This window comes from Lepisosteus oculatus, chromosome 7 (assembly GCF_040954835.1).
Source record: "Lepisosteus oculatus isolate fLepOcu1 chromosome 7, fLepOcu1.hap2, whole genome shotgun sequence".
In the NCBI taxonomy this organism is placed as follows: domain Eukaryota; kingdom Metazoa; phylum Chordata; class Actinopteri; order Semionotiformes; family Lepisosteidae; genus Lepisosteus; species Lepisosteus oculatus.
This window is the reverse complement of record NC_090702.1, coordinates 30,832,661-30,846,397: the sequence shown is the minus strand read 5'-3', so window position 1 is coordinate 30,846,397 and position 13,737 is coordinate 30,832,661. Positions and strand designations below refer to the sequence as shown.

Genomic DNA, 13,737 nt, shown 5'->3' with positions numbered 1-13,737 from the left:
AGTGTCTTTTATGTCGTTTACCTTATACCTTTCCATATTCTTCCAGGATACACAGAATCCCCTCTTCTAACTTCCCCTCTTATACAAACTCTGCGCCCCCCATTCCACAAGGGTACATCGATTTCTATAGTCAAGAAGCTGTTAATGAGTATTACCTTCTAGAGATCTGAAATATTTCAGAAGACTTTTTCCTTCTACTGTATATCACATTTGTCACTTTAACTTTAACTGTAATAGTGATACTTCTTTTTAATATAATCAATTTTTAAACATGAGTATGCAATTATCTGTGTAATTGAATACATGTGCGTTACAATTTATTGTAAGTTTGCACACCAGTGGGTAACTATTATACTATTATTTGTGTGACCTGGATATACTGTACTAGTTCCAGTGTCTCAGTATCATGACTGGTAAGACATTTAATCAGAGCACAGGTTATGTCCTGCAGTCCAGATATTTCTGGTTTGGGATAGTGCCCCAGTTTACATTGGATACATTGTATAAAGATTACTCAAGTAGCATTGAATAACTGGCAAAACACTATGAGAGCTGGGTGGGCTTGAATCAATAAGGTTTTTCCTCAGAGTCGCACGGAATAGCAGCTCCTGACTTGCCCGGTATCTTCAGGTATCTTACTGGCCAAGTACTTATGAGCTGGCATTGTTAATGAGAGTTGAATAACTCCCCAGATCAATTGTAATTCTCCTGGTTATAAGACACTCGGGAATATGCTGTGTTGTACAATAAACACTGCTAGTTTAACTGAAACAAAAGTTTAGTCTCTTACAGCTGAATATCCTTAGAGAAAATGTGTTCTTTTTTATTCCCCCTGTGCTGGTACAAGGCTTATAATATGGCTTTAGGAGATTAACAACTGGCTCCCAGATTTACTTCAAATGAAAAGAGTGGGTGGTTCTAATTAAAACCTTTGTTTCAGTAAAGATTTTGCCTGATTTAATGCTGTTCACATGCTATTTACATACGATTTACATAGGAGTAATTTGCAAGTTTAATTTGTTAAGGTAAAAATATTAGCAAAAATAACAGTAGATTTACCTTAAATTTTGAATATGTAATATTTAATGTCACATTTGCTGTCTATTTGTCAAAATGGATATTGTACAAAACAAGCATTGTCAAACATTAGACATAAAAAAAATTAAATGAGTAATATACAGCTGACTTATATTCTCAAACACTTTAAAAATTAAATCGGCTTCAATTAAATGGATAATTGCATATTAGTTTAATGTGACTAGTATCCAGAAAAAACTGTTACAAGTGTTAAACAGAAGTAATGCATATCTTTAGATCTGGTGTCCCTTTCCTAAAGTAATGCCGAGAGATAAACTAATTTTTACCTTTGACCAAGGAAATTTGCATCTATGTGAAATCTAAAGAAAAACTAAAGAGAGATAATGCCGAGAGATAAACTAATTTTAACCTTTGACCAAGGGAATTTGCACCTATGTGAAATTTTGTCTATTTTTTTTTAGATTTACATGTTGACAATAAATCATTCTTCCAGCTGATTAACCTCTTTCTGACCTGTTAGTTTTACAGTGTATGTTCTCTCTTGTTACATACTCAGTGCGTCCCGTTGTTCCCGCGTTTGGAAACGTTAGCACCTCCGTGTCAGAGGATGGGGCTTTTATCAGTTGGGAGTACTGGGGACCAGATAAGAATGTTTATGTTGAATATATAGTAGAAAACAGTAAGCCATCATTTCACTAGTTGCTCTTAAGATTTGTTGTTAAACCTTACCGGTACTGGCACTAAAGAGTTAGGTGGTGGGTGACTCAGAGACCTTGCAACTTTGTCAGCAGTTTATAGGTTTACTGAATAAAATATATTTGCAGAACATTTTCTGGCATCTGAGTGTTTGAGTTCAGGCTACAACACTTGTCCATTTGTACACTTGTAGCCAAGGCTATCAGTCACAATAGGACTATACATATGGACATGAGGAGGGCATGATAAAGATAGCTGAGCTGTTGCAAAACAGCACTTTTAAAGGAGTTTCTGCAGTGATGCTCAGAGCAGGTAGAAACAATGTCTGTACTCCAATTTGCATTTAATCCCTTGCTATTTTATCTCTTGATCTGAAAAGGAGCAATACAGTATGTCTCCAAACATGTACTGTACATGTTTCTCCACCTCTGTGTCGTTAATGAGTTTTTTGGTAGGCTAACTCAAGGGACATGCATAGCCCTGTAGAATTCCTGGGAGCTTTCCCATAAGCTTCTGATCATGGGCCAGGAAACTGGTGATTTAACTTCTCAATTAATTTCAGTTAATTAAGATCAGCTTTGAAATGAAAATCAATATCACCCAACCCTTTTGTAAGGTGATATATTATGAGTTCAGTTGTGTTGTCCATCCTAAATCTTGTTAAATAATCAATTCATTTTTGTTAGACAAGTCAATTCAATCAAATTACTGTTGTTAATCATTCATCAATTCATCAATAATCAATCTACCTCCAAAAGTAGAGCTGCAAAGTGTCCTTGAAACTGTTTTCTATCAAAGTTTACAAAAAGATACTTTTGTCTCTGTTATATGACTGTTCTGCGTATTTTTATTCATTTTGATAAAAAGACAAAGCTAAGGTTCTTTCTCACCTACTGCCAAACTTATTTTGTACGCATCTTGTGTACTCTTAGTATTTTTCCTGTAGCTTTTAGCAGGGGTCTCAGATTCTGTTCTTGGAGGTCCTTGTATCTCCTGTTTTTTGTTCCAGCCCCCAGTAAGCAATTAAACAATTAGTCTTATTATTGTCTTTGATATACTGTAAGCAGCCATATCACCCTGCAGCTCTCAACTAGCCATGCACTGAAGCTAAGCAGAGTTAAGCTTGGTCAGTATCTAGATGAGAGGCCTTCTGGGAAACCTTGCTTGCTGTTAGAGGTGTTAGTGGGACTAGTGGGGGGCACCCACCCTGCGGTCTGTGTGGGTCCTTATGCCCCAGTATAGTAGCGGGGACACAATACTGTTGTGGGCGCCATCTTTCGGATGAGTAGTTAATCCGAGGTCCTGACTCTCAATGGTCATTAAAAATCCCCGGGCATTTCTCGTTAAGAGTAGGGAGTTATCCCAGTGTCCAGACCAAATTTCCCTCCTTGGCCTTTACCTTGGCCGCCAAATTGTCCCCATGTAAGATTGGCTTGCTTTTGCCCTGCGATGGACTGGCACCATGTCCAGAGTGTACCCTGCCTTGCACTTGTTGCTTGCCAGTTAGGCTCCAGCTTCCTGCAACACTGTATGGTATAAAGCGGTTTGGCAAATGACATGACATTTTCTTTGATATACACAGAAGTTTTTCTTAAGATTTTTCAAAGAGAAATACTCAAGTACTCATGTCCCTTTTTTGAAAATTTCAATTACTTTTTAAAACACCCTGAGCCTAGTTTGAAGTTTTACAATCATGAAGTTCATTAAATAATTAGACCAAATACATAACTTAGAACACAGGTAGAACAAAACTCAAAAGACAGCAGGACCTCCAGGAACTAGGTTCGAGACCCCTCATGTATAATATAGTATTGTAATGTATTGTATTTTTCAGTATATCCGGGACCTATTATATATTTTTGCAAACTCATGCAGTGTTTCGGTTTTTGTAGGGGAATGGTAGAGATCCTTAAAATTAATTGCACCAAATTGTGCCCCTTGGAGTTTGTTTTTGTAACTATCCACCTGTTTAATAATGCAAAATGCCTTTGTTTATTAGTGTGTTTTGTATGGACTATTGGATATGCCATTTTGCCATTGAAATAATTTCTCTTTTTTATTTAAATAAAATATGTTGACTAAAATGTTTGCAAGTACAAAATATTTGTGCAGTAGTTGCACTGTTCATTACTGTTCATTAAATTAAACCAGCAATAGTTGAAAAAAAATGAAATCTATAAATTCAAGTATGATATGAATTTAAGAGTTACAGTTACCCGGAAAGTGGCTTAGTACTGCAAAATTTCACTTGCCAACCCTTTTCAAATCCGAAGCACTGTATATATACATATAATTTAAATTTAAATTAAAATGTTAAAGACACCCTATAACATTCAATTGTTTATATATTATACAGTATTATACAGTATATATTATACTTTCAGTTTAATTTTTTTTTTACATATATCTGATACTCCAAAACATTGAAAACGTAAAGCAGTGGTTAATACCTCTTTCTAGTAAATTTTTTGGTATAAGCATGATTTTATATTTCTAAACATTGCACCTGCATTCCAAGTTATTAAATTAATCTATATTTTTAAAATGCATTTAAAGAACTAAAATTAAGAACAAGACAAAATCCTTGAAAGTGTGCAGTTAGATTTATAGAGAAAATAAAAATTAAACCTTTAATGATATAATTAATAGTCACAATACAAATGTAGAAGTAACATAAACATTATTCCTGTTTTATTTTGTTATGAATAATTTGCTGTTTGGCCACTGCTTTTAACACAATGTGTTAACTTGTCAGATACAGCAGTATTACTACTGTCAACCCCAGATTTCATTTTAATCAGTCTCTAAGAGTAAATCTTAGTAAGACTGTCATAGTATTCAGTTAATCAATAAGAACTAGACAATGAGCATGTGTCAATGTAACAACAGTGATGATGCATTAAACGTCTTGATAATTCAGAGAACTCCAAATGTAGGTTTATTTCCTTTTTTCAAATTCATTCTCTTCCTAAAATCTTTTAGGTAAAGAAGATTGGAAAAAAGAGTTTGTAAATGGCTCTCAGTCCTTTTTGATAAAAGGGTTAAAGCCAGGAACATCATATAAAGTACGAGTTGTTGCTAAAGATCAATCCGATGAAACAATTCAGAGTACGGAAGAGCTTATTATAACTGTTCCAGGTGAGGCAGCACTTGTCGGCAAAAAACAAAATTCTGCCTCATGTTTTCTGATAAATTGAATCTCCAGGAAAATCTTCCATTCAAAATGTTGAAACGTTGATATATTTTTGTTTGCTTGCATTTTCACTATTTACAAAAAAAATAGATAGTGCTCATGTGCATGGGAAGCCCTGTAGAATAAAAATTTAAATTGACTATTTAATTTGTTAAGAAATCTCAAAAACAACTTTTTGTATTGCAAATTTCAGAGTTTTAATATTAACCATACGCTGTGATCTTATCAGGGTTTAGATTTCCTGCACTCTTAAATAGTGAAATTAGTTTTCTGCTTGTTACTCATGCTCAATTCATTTGCTTTGTCAGTAATGTTTCCATTTCCTTTCTTGAACTGTTTTTGTCTCTGAATAATTTTCATAAAAGTTATTTATTCATGTTGGTTACAGTAGCTTTCCAATACTGAAAGTAAAATATGAAGTTCAGAATAAAAAATGTTGATATAAAATGTCTTTGAATAAAGGGAGTCAATATACGGTACATCTACAGAAGGCTCACAGTTTGTGTAGCTTCAGTTGGATTTTTAGATTATGTTGTATTATGTATTAGATGGATTCTTTTTCTGTATTAAACAGAGGATTACTATATTTAGTACTGTCTGTACTGTATTCTTAATGACCAGCTTCAGAATGTACTGTTTAAGTACCTTTTTTGCATAGAGATGTTGATTTAATATGGGGATCAGACATACAGTATTAGCGCTGACTTGATATTTTAAATCAAACAGCATAACAAGCTGCTTATGCAGAGATGTTTCTGATAACATCATCTTTTCAGTATTTTATGTTGCCTGGCATGGACCCTTTCATGCATGTTTTTGATATTTCTTTTGTAATTATTAACCCATTGGCTTTTCCACTTTGCACACAAAGCATATACTGCCAAGTACATTTTTAAGGGACAAGAAGGATTATTTTTACATGTCAGATCTACTGTATGTACCGTATTGCTTTCTGTATGTTTAAGGTACTGTCTGACGATTGTAATTCTATTTATTAACACTGCCACTGTGTGTGGAAATGAGGATTTTAAATACAAAGTAATTTAGTGAATAAAGTTAATCTGGGATAATTTTTTTTTCATTTCCCAAATGTTTCAGAAAAACAAATTTCTGAATTGAATTTTCTTTAACACATCTTCTTTGTTTCCTTTGTTTTTAATGTGTCTAGCGATGGCAAGTCGACAGGTAGATATTGCCACCCAGGGATGGTTCATTGGCTTGATGTGTGCCATTGCCCTCCTTATATTGGTCTTGCTGATAATATGCTTCATAAAAAGAAATAAAGGCGGCAAGTACCCAGGTTAGTTAAATTTCTGTATGCGTTGTCTGGAGTCTTCAACATGAAAGAGCTGTTTTTCTAGAACACACATGTCCGTTACTCTAATTTTACAGTGAAAGAAAAGGAAGATGCTCATGCAGACCCAGAAATCCAACCAATGAAAGAGGATGATGGGACATTCGGTGAATACAGGTGAGAAGTGCCTCTGTGCCCTTACAATACTCATGGAGCAATTTTGTACCAGCAGGTCTGGAGCATCAGATTATTTATTGTTGGAAAGTATACTGTACATCTTTAAACTACAGCTGCACATGAAAAAGCAAGCAATTGGTGGACTTTAAATTGATGACAGATTAAAGAAATAACAGAAAACATGCAGATGTTAGTATAATGAACATTAAGCCTTATTTTAGCCAAAGCACAAATGTGTCATGGGATGATGTATCTAACTATATTGTATGAGTGGTGGACAACTCTTGTTCCTTCTGCACATGGCTTGTTTTGCTACATTGTGCTGTAAGGCCATCCTGTGATTTTCATTTTTTGATATTGTGAATTTTTGGAGCAAAACCTTAACAGAAACGTTATCTTGACAAAATGTATACACGCTCCAATGAGAGGCCTACATATTTTGTTGTTCACTTCTAAATCATGTGTGAATCTTCATTCATCAAAACTGTTAACTTTGTATGAAATACAGTATGTATATGAATGATTAAAATGACTTCTTTATACAGATTAATTAAAAAACACATATACACCACTGTGCAAAGTTCTAGACATTTTGCACTGTCCTATTGATTTTTTAATTATTTTTCTGTTTTATTCAAAAAACAAAGTTTTTGATTTTCTGCCGATATTAGCCTCTTTGTTTTCAGATAACTGAAAACAAAAATTTTCATTTCTATTTTGTAATATATAAAGTATCCTTTTTGGTTCATCAATGCTGGATAAAAATACATTATTTTAATGACAAGGAACACCTGTCTGATTCTATTAGATTTGATTAGAAATTTTGATAGATTAGCTCCTTCTTATTAGCTGCATATGTATGCTAAGCTACTTTGAATTATTGTGATCCGTGTTTTGTAGATCCTGATTAACAAATTCAATATTGATCAATAAAAAACTTAGTTTCTGTTGACCCAAACTCAGCTATATTAATAACTATCAAAGTTATTTAATTAGGTAAAAATACTTGTGGGGGCTGTTAAATTATTGATGTTCACATCACAGATATATTTTAGCTTCAGATTGTGCCTAATCTGTTTTGCACAGTTGTGTGTATAACATGGCAGTCTTAACGAAGTTACATTTTTTAAACCAGCTCTTTTGTTTTGTAAGGCTACTTCTTCAATTGCAATCTTGAACAGTTCTTTTATGCACTTTACTTCTGTTTTGCTGTTAAGATTTTTCTCTTAAGCAATGTTCAGATTTACTTACTCTGTGGTATATGATAGTCAGACCACTGCTTTTAATTATTTATCTTTTATATAATGTATTAGATTTTAAATGTATATGTTTATATATAGTCAAGTGCTTTAAACCTTATGCTATAAAAAGAATGTTGTATGATGTGCATGGCTACTAAATTTATAATTTGCTTGATGTAAAAATGTCTTCATTGGAGTGGATTAAAATGTAATAAATATGGAAGAAGACATATGCATTTGAAATATACAGTATATCTATGTACACAATACTAAAGTTTCTGTGTAAATGTTTGCCTTTGCCATTCAGTACATCATTTAAAAAATAAGTAACAAATATTTTCTGTCTTTCAAGTATGGAAAAGTCATTGTAGTGAATCAAAAGGCAAAATGTGTAATATAAAGTCTTTCTGAGTGTTAAGCATATACAACAATTTCTAGAAATACCATCCCTTTTAGCCAAACTGACACAAACTATTAGTCAATAAAGATACAAATAAAATACACTTTCTTTTGTGTTTTGACTTTACTGGAAGCCTTTTATTTGACATGATTAAGCCTGTTTTAAGGTAATAGTTATTGAAGAAGTAATCAATCTTAAATGCGCACTTACCACTTAGCCACTTTTCTATAGATTAATTAAATAAAATACTGTATTAGATAAATCCAAAGAAGTGTACTGCAGGTCAAAATGATTGCAAAATGCAGAAAATGTTTAGAAAAGCAGAAAAACATAGAGTTTAGTAGAAAGTAGCATAATTCTTGATCACTTGTACTTACTGTAGGACCTTTTTATTATAGTTTTAGTTTAATAAAACTATAACATAATAAAAGTCTAACATAACAAAACTATTTTGTTATGTTAGACTTTTCCTGTTTTGTAAGAGATGTTCAAGCACTCTGTACCATTATAATCAGAAAGGATTCAGTAGTGGCACCTACATTAATTGCCCTATTGAGAATTTTCATTGTATTTATTGTTAATAATCATCATTAGTAAAAGACAAAGACTTAAGATGTCAATGTAGAAATTACAGACAAACAGGGGTTAACAGATGCCATTCTTTGAAGCTGCAATACAGTTTTATTGCAAAAAAACGTTATTACTCGTGATGCAATAATTGTGTTTTCATTAAGTATTTCATGGCAGATTGTGGGGTCAGGACTGACAGGAATAAGAATTCACTTTTCCTCTTAGACAACTTTCATTTGTTTCTTCTGCATTCTTTATAATGGGAAATATAGGTCACTTGAAAGGTAAGGAGGTAACTGCAAGTCTGGCATGCGCAACATGATACACATGACTATGCAGTCAGTGGTGTCTGCCTAATATTAATGGCACTTTGAAAAGCTTTTTTAAAATCGCTTAAGTGATACTTATGCATCATTCACTGCCATGAACCATCTCTGGCTATCATTATTATAGTTAACATGGACTAACTGTCAGCCAAAAACAGCTTTTTTTGTTTTGGCAGTTACTTGGTCCTCTGGTTGTTTGTTATTATTTTTGGGCTGAAGTCATGCTTTGTATTTTATTTGCATCACTGCGTTGGATTTTCATTTTTCATTGTCAATAAAGGTTTTGGTGAAAAAGTGTTTGATGACAATACACAGCTAGCATCTATCATAAAATCAATGACTTGTTAGCATTTACTGGCTTACAGGGGATATCAAAATAAAGTAAACAAAAATGAAAATAGTTCCCTGTTTCATGATGAAATCCAACCACTCGCTGTTGGATTAATCACTTTTGTTTTTTGTCCATTACGTGTTGGGTTTTATTAATCAAGGTTTAACCAAATATCATCATAAAATAGGGAAATGGATTAAATTTGCATTGTTTTCTAATAGCACGTGTGAGCCACACTCTAATTCAAGTCATTGCAGGATATATTTTAACATATTTATGTATAATAAAGGACATGCATATCTAATGTATATTGGTGGCATGTTTTTTTGCCTTTTTTGCTCCATTGAAAACAGAAAGAAATTGACACCTAAAATGGCTGAATATTATTTGTTTCGTAGTGACACAGAAGACCATAAACCATTAAAAGGAAGCCGGACTCCTTCCAATGGGACAGTTAAGAAAGAGGACAGTGACGACAGTTTAGTTGACTACGGAGAAGGCGGAGAAGGACAGTTCAACGAAGATGGATCTTTTATTGGACAGTATAGCGGAAAGAAGGAAAAGGATACCGCAGAAGGAAATGAGAGTTCTGAAGCTCCTTCTCCAGTTAATGCAATGAACTCCTTTGTGTAATCTGGAAGTTGGAACTTCTCAAGTGACTGTACACGTTCATTTCACAGGCTGTTCCATTACACTGTGACCTGCCACTACATGCACATACTGTATGAAACCATGACAAGAGAAATAGGCTAGGTGCTCTAAGAGAACATAAAAGCAATATGGAGAATGTATGGCAAGAATAGGCAGACTGCCTAACATGCTTGGTGATAAAGAGAACTGGGATATGTTTTTGTTCTGTTATTCTTTGCATAAATATATTTTTTTCTAATCATAATGAATTGGCAAGTAAACTGCATAAAACCCAACATCTTTCATCTGCTTCTAATATAGTGCATGAGAATAATAACTAAAAATAATCTTCTATCACACTTTATAGCACACAAAGAAAAACGTAGTGTATGCAGTTAAAGCAGTGGATTCATTTTTGACTAAACCGTGCACATCTGAATTACTGGGTATGAATTTTGTTTTATTGTCAAAGTGTTATATTGGTATTATATTAAAAAAGGCATCAATGTCTTTGTGGACATTGCTTTGGAAATTGTGACTAAATGTATAGCTATTATTATATGTCTTTTTGCAAGACAGGAGCTGTTTGTATATAATTGCAGAAAAAAAATATATATAGATTGGAAATTGAGGATGTATGTTTATGCATAGGGCTCTGATCTTATAGTACTTGTAGTCACCTTAATATTTTAAAGATTCAGCATACTCTCACAAATGTACCAAGACTTGGGTCAGTGTAGTAATTTTTTTCAACAGAGATTTTTCATATTGCAATTGCACTAATTAAAAAGGATGCTCAAACAACCTAAAAATATCAAAAACCATAAACATAACACACTGATTTTTGCTACTGTATTTGCAATTCCGACCAACAAGGCAGCCAGTGATGTAAAGGTGTTTTTTTTAAAATGTGTGTGTTAATGTTTCAGAGTCCTGCCTTTAGCATTGAACAAAAAGTCTGCTTACTGTATGTCCACTCAAATGTTTAAAACAAAACAATTGTCTCTCTTCTTGCAGTCTCACAAAATGGGTGGTGAGCGTCCTTCAGTGAATAGTGCCTTTGTAGACACAGTATTATTTCTAGATTCATTCACAAAAAAGCTTCATTTTGGTTAAAGGAAAATATAAGAAAACATCTTAGCATGTGCTTCTTAACTATTATGGCTGCACATGATACTTTTTTAAACTATCAGTAATTGAAATCATTAACCATAAAGGTACTAAGTATATCCATTCCATAATTCTATTATAGGGAGACTATTAATGTAGTTTCCCTTGCTTTGTCAATTACATACTGTAGCAGCTGTAATGTCTGAGAAGTACAGTAGCTGCTAATTGTTTTCTGTTTATTCTCATTTTCAAAAACACCTCTGCAATGGAGCAATATTGGAAACACACAAAATGTTGACATCTTACCAAATGCTTCCTCCACTTCCATTTGCACACAGGAGAACTGGGAAGTTCGGTCACAAAGATTAAAAATTCAATTAGGCCTAAAACTTGTACTCCTTTTAGAAATGCCAAGAGCCTTGTGAGTGAAAATACTGGAATTTCATAATTTGGGTGTTCATAACTTGCATCAAGTTTACATTTAATTTTATGCTTTTGTGTGTAGATATTTTGTTGAATTTGTAAATATACCCTAATTTGCTGTAGACTCATTAGGCCTGATATGTACTGTGTATGAAATACTTTGGCCAGTGAAGTGCATTGTATTGAATATTATCTACTATACAGTTTCCTTTGCTGTGAATTTGTAAATTTGTAACTCACAAAATGCAAGTCTTTCAAAGGTTTCTCACTAGCTCTAAAGCAGGTTAGAGAACACAGTATGACTTCCAAATTGTATTTTTTGTTAGGTGTCAAATGTTTCTTTCTGACCTTGATGCACCTTTTCATCATTATAGAAAACCAACTCCACAAAGGCCTCCAGAAACAAATTCCTCTTGAAATTGCAATTCTGTTACTGTAGGTATGAAATGCCATTCTGGTTAATGTGGATGCTGAATGAGACTGTGCATGAAAGGCTGCCAAATTGGTTATTCAGTAATATCGCAAGATTATTTTGTATTTGAATCAAAATAAATGTGGTTTCAGGATTTCACTAACAATTTATTTTTCTTTTATTTGTTTCTTAAATGGCTATTATTCAACATTCATTGGGAAATCTTTTATTCTGTGTAAAGCAAAACAATATTTAAAAAGAACTACAACCTTACATCCTTTCTTGAGCTTAAAATTTAAGGTATTTCAGCTTTTTTAATTCATTATAGAGAAATATACTGTACTCTTGAATGAGTAAATATAATGTATAGATTCTGATAAGACAAACCATAATAGAACATTCTATTAAATAAAAAAGTTAAATAATGGTAGGGGTGCAGTGTGTCTCAGTAATAATAAACACTTCAGCTTAATTAGTATGGTAAAAAGGAGCAGAAAACAATATACAGTATCACCCTGTTTAACAAATAATATACTTCCTGTTTACTAATTAATGTACATGACTAAAAATGAGGATAGAATGAATCTTGGTTGGTGTTTTCTACTAGAAACGGATTTTGGTGAATTGTTAAGTGGTTGGTGGTTTTATTAGTTTGCATTCAAGATTGATCAATGTTGTAGTGTGAGAAACATTTGCATCATGTAGTGATTGTAATGTGAGAAACATGTCTAACCGTGCAGAATCCCACTGTATGCTAAAGGTCTTCTCAACGAGGCAGCTGGATGCAGTTTACCATGGTAACCAGGGTAACAGAATGCTCCAACAGAATGCTCTACCATTCTACATACATCACATATTTTAATGTATAATTATGAACTAAATGCTAAGTAGGATTCTAAATGGTGAAACAGAATTCACTTGGAACTTGATGTAAATTAACATCTATTTTCCTCTCAATCTTAGCAGTTTTTATTATAATATAATAGTGTAGCAGAAAACTCCACTCTTTCAATAACCTAAAACATTTTGAATATCTTTATATACAGTGTAAAGAAATCTTATAAGGAGCCACAGCTGATAGAAAGCAAGGGAAATTACGACTTTTTCATTGCATTGCATTTTTAGTTTTAGAAGTGTTTTTGAAAGGAATAAATTGGAGCAATATATACATTTCTATTAGTCGCTTACATTACTTTTCAGCAAAAACAATGTTTAATCAGTATCTTTTGTAACTGTATTAATTAAAACAAGCCAGGCCATCTGAAAAGTAATTACAGAATGTTAGTGTTAGGAAGAGGAGAACAATGTTAATTCAATCAGATGTGTTTCAGTTAGAGCATAAGTAGAAAGAAAGTAATCATCATCTTGAGTTTTAAACATTCAGGCAGACTTCCGAATCTACATTATTTGTGGTGTCATGATACAGTAATGAAAAAATAAATAACTTTTTGCATAATATACAGATTCAGTGAATAAACATCTTTGCACATTGTAATAGTAAACTGATATACTGAAAAATATTGGAAGACATTTTGAAATGTGTCACTGCCATTTTTGTACTAGTGTTTAACTTTTCACTTCTATTTAACTCATTTTTTACAATATGCTGTGGTTTATGTGCTTCATACGGTAGTCTAACTTTTAAATATGGGGATTTAAGAAGCAGTTTTGTTGCTCCTGAAAACTGAACACTACAAGGGCTTTATTTGATACACACTGAAAAACTATTCATTTTTTACCATGTAGGAAATATACACAGAAGTTATACAAGGCTATAAAACATATTTATAACCAACTGCTTAAAGCTCATACTGTATATAGGTTTTTCTGTATGAAGAATCATTTTATCACTCTACTGGTAAAATAAAAATCTAGACATATAATACAGTGATGATC

The 13,737-nt window shown here is 32.9% G+C and overlaps 1 protein-coding gene across 20 annotated transcripts in view; it reads left to right on the top strand.

Moving 5' to 3' along the window:
• nrcama (neuronal cell adhesion molecule a) overlaps window positions 1-12,007 on the top strand; it is a 122,037-nt gene extending 110,030 nt beyond the window's left edge. For 9 of the 20 annotated variants that reach the window (XM_069192376.1, XM_069192382.1, XM_069192377.1 and 6 more), the window contains 6 exons: window positions 47-112; window positions 1,595-1,717; window positions 4,717-4,872; window positions 6,096-6,227; window positions 6,320-6,398; window positions 9,665-12,007. In XM_069192376.1, coding sequence (XP_069048477.1) covers window positions 47-112; window positions 1,595-1,717; window positions 4,717-4,872; window positions 6,096-6,227; window positions 6,320-6,398; window positions 9,665-9,899 — 791 coding nt within the window. In that variant the 3' untranslated portion in view covers window positions 9,900-12,007. The remainder of the gene's footprint in view (window positions 1-46; window positions 113-1,594; window positions 1,718-4,716; window positions 4,873-6,095; window positions 6,228-6,319; window positions 6,399-9,664) is intronic. The other 11 variants (XM_069192389.1, XM_069192383.1, XM_069192384.1 and 8 more) reach the window with 2 other exon arrangements.
• The last annotated feature ends 1,730 nt before the right edge of the window (window positions 12,008-13,737 follow it).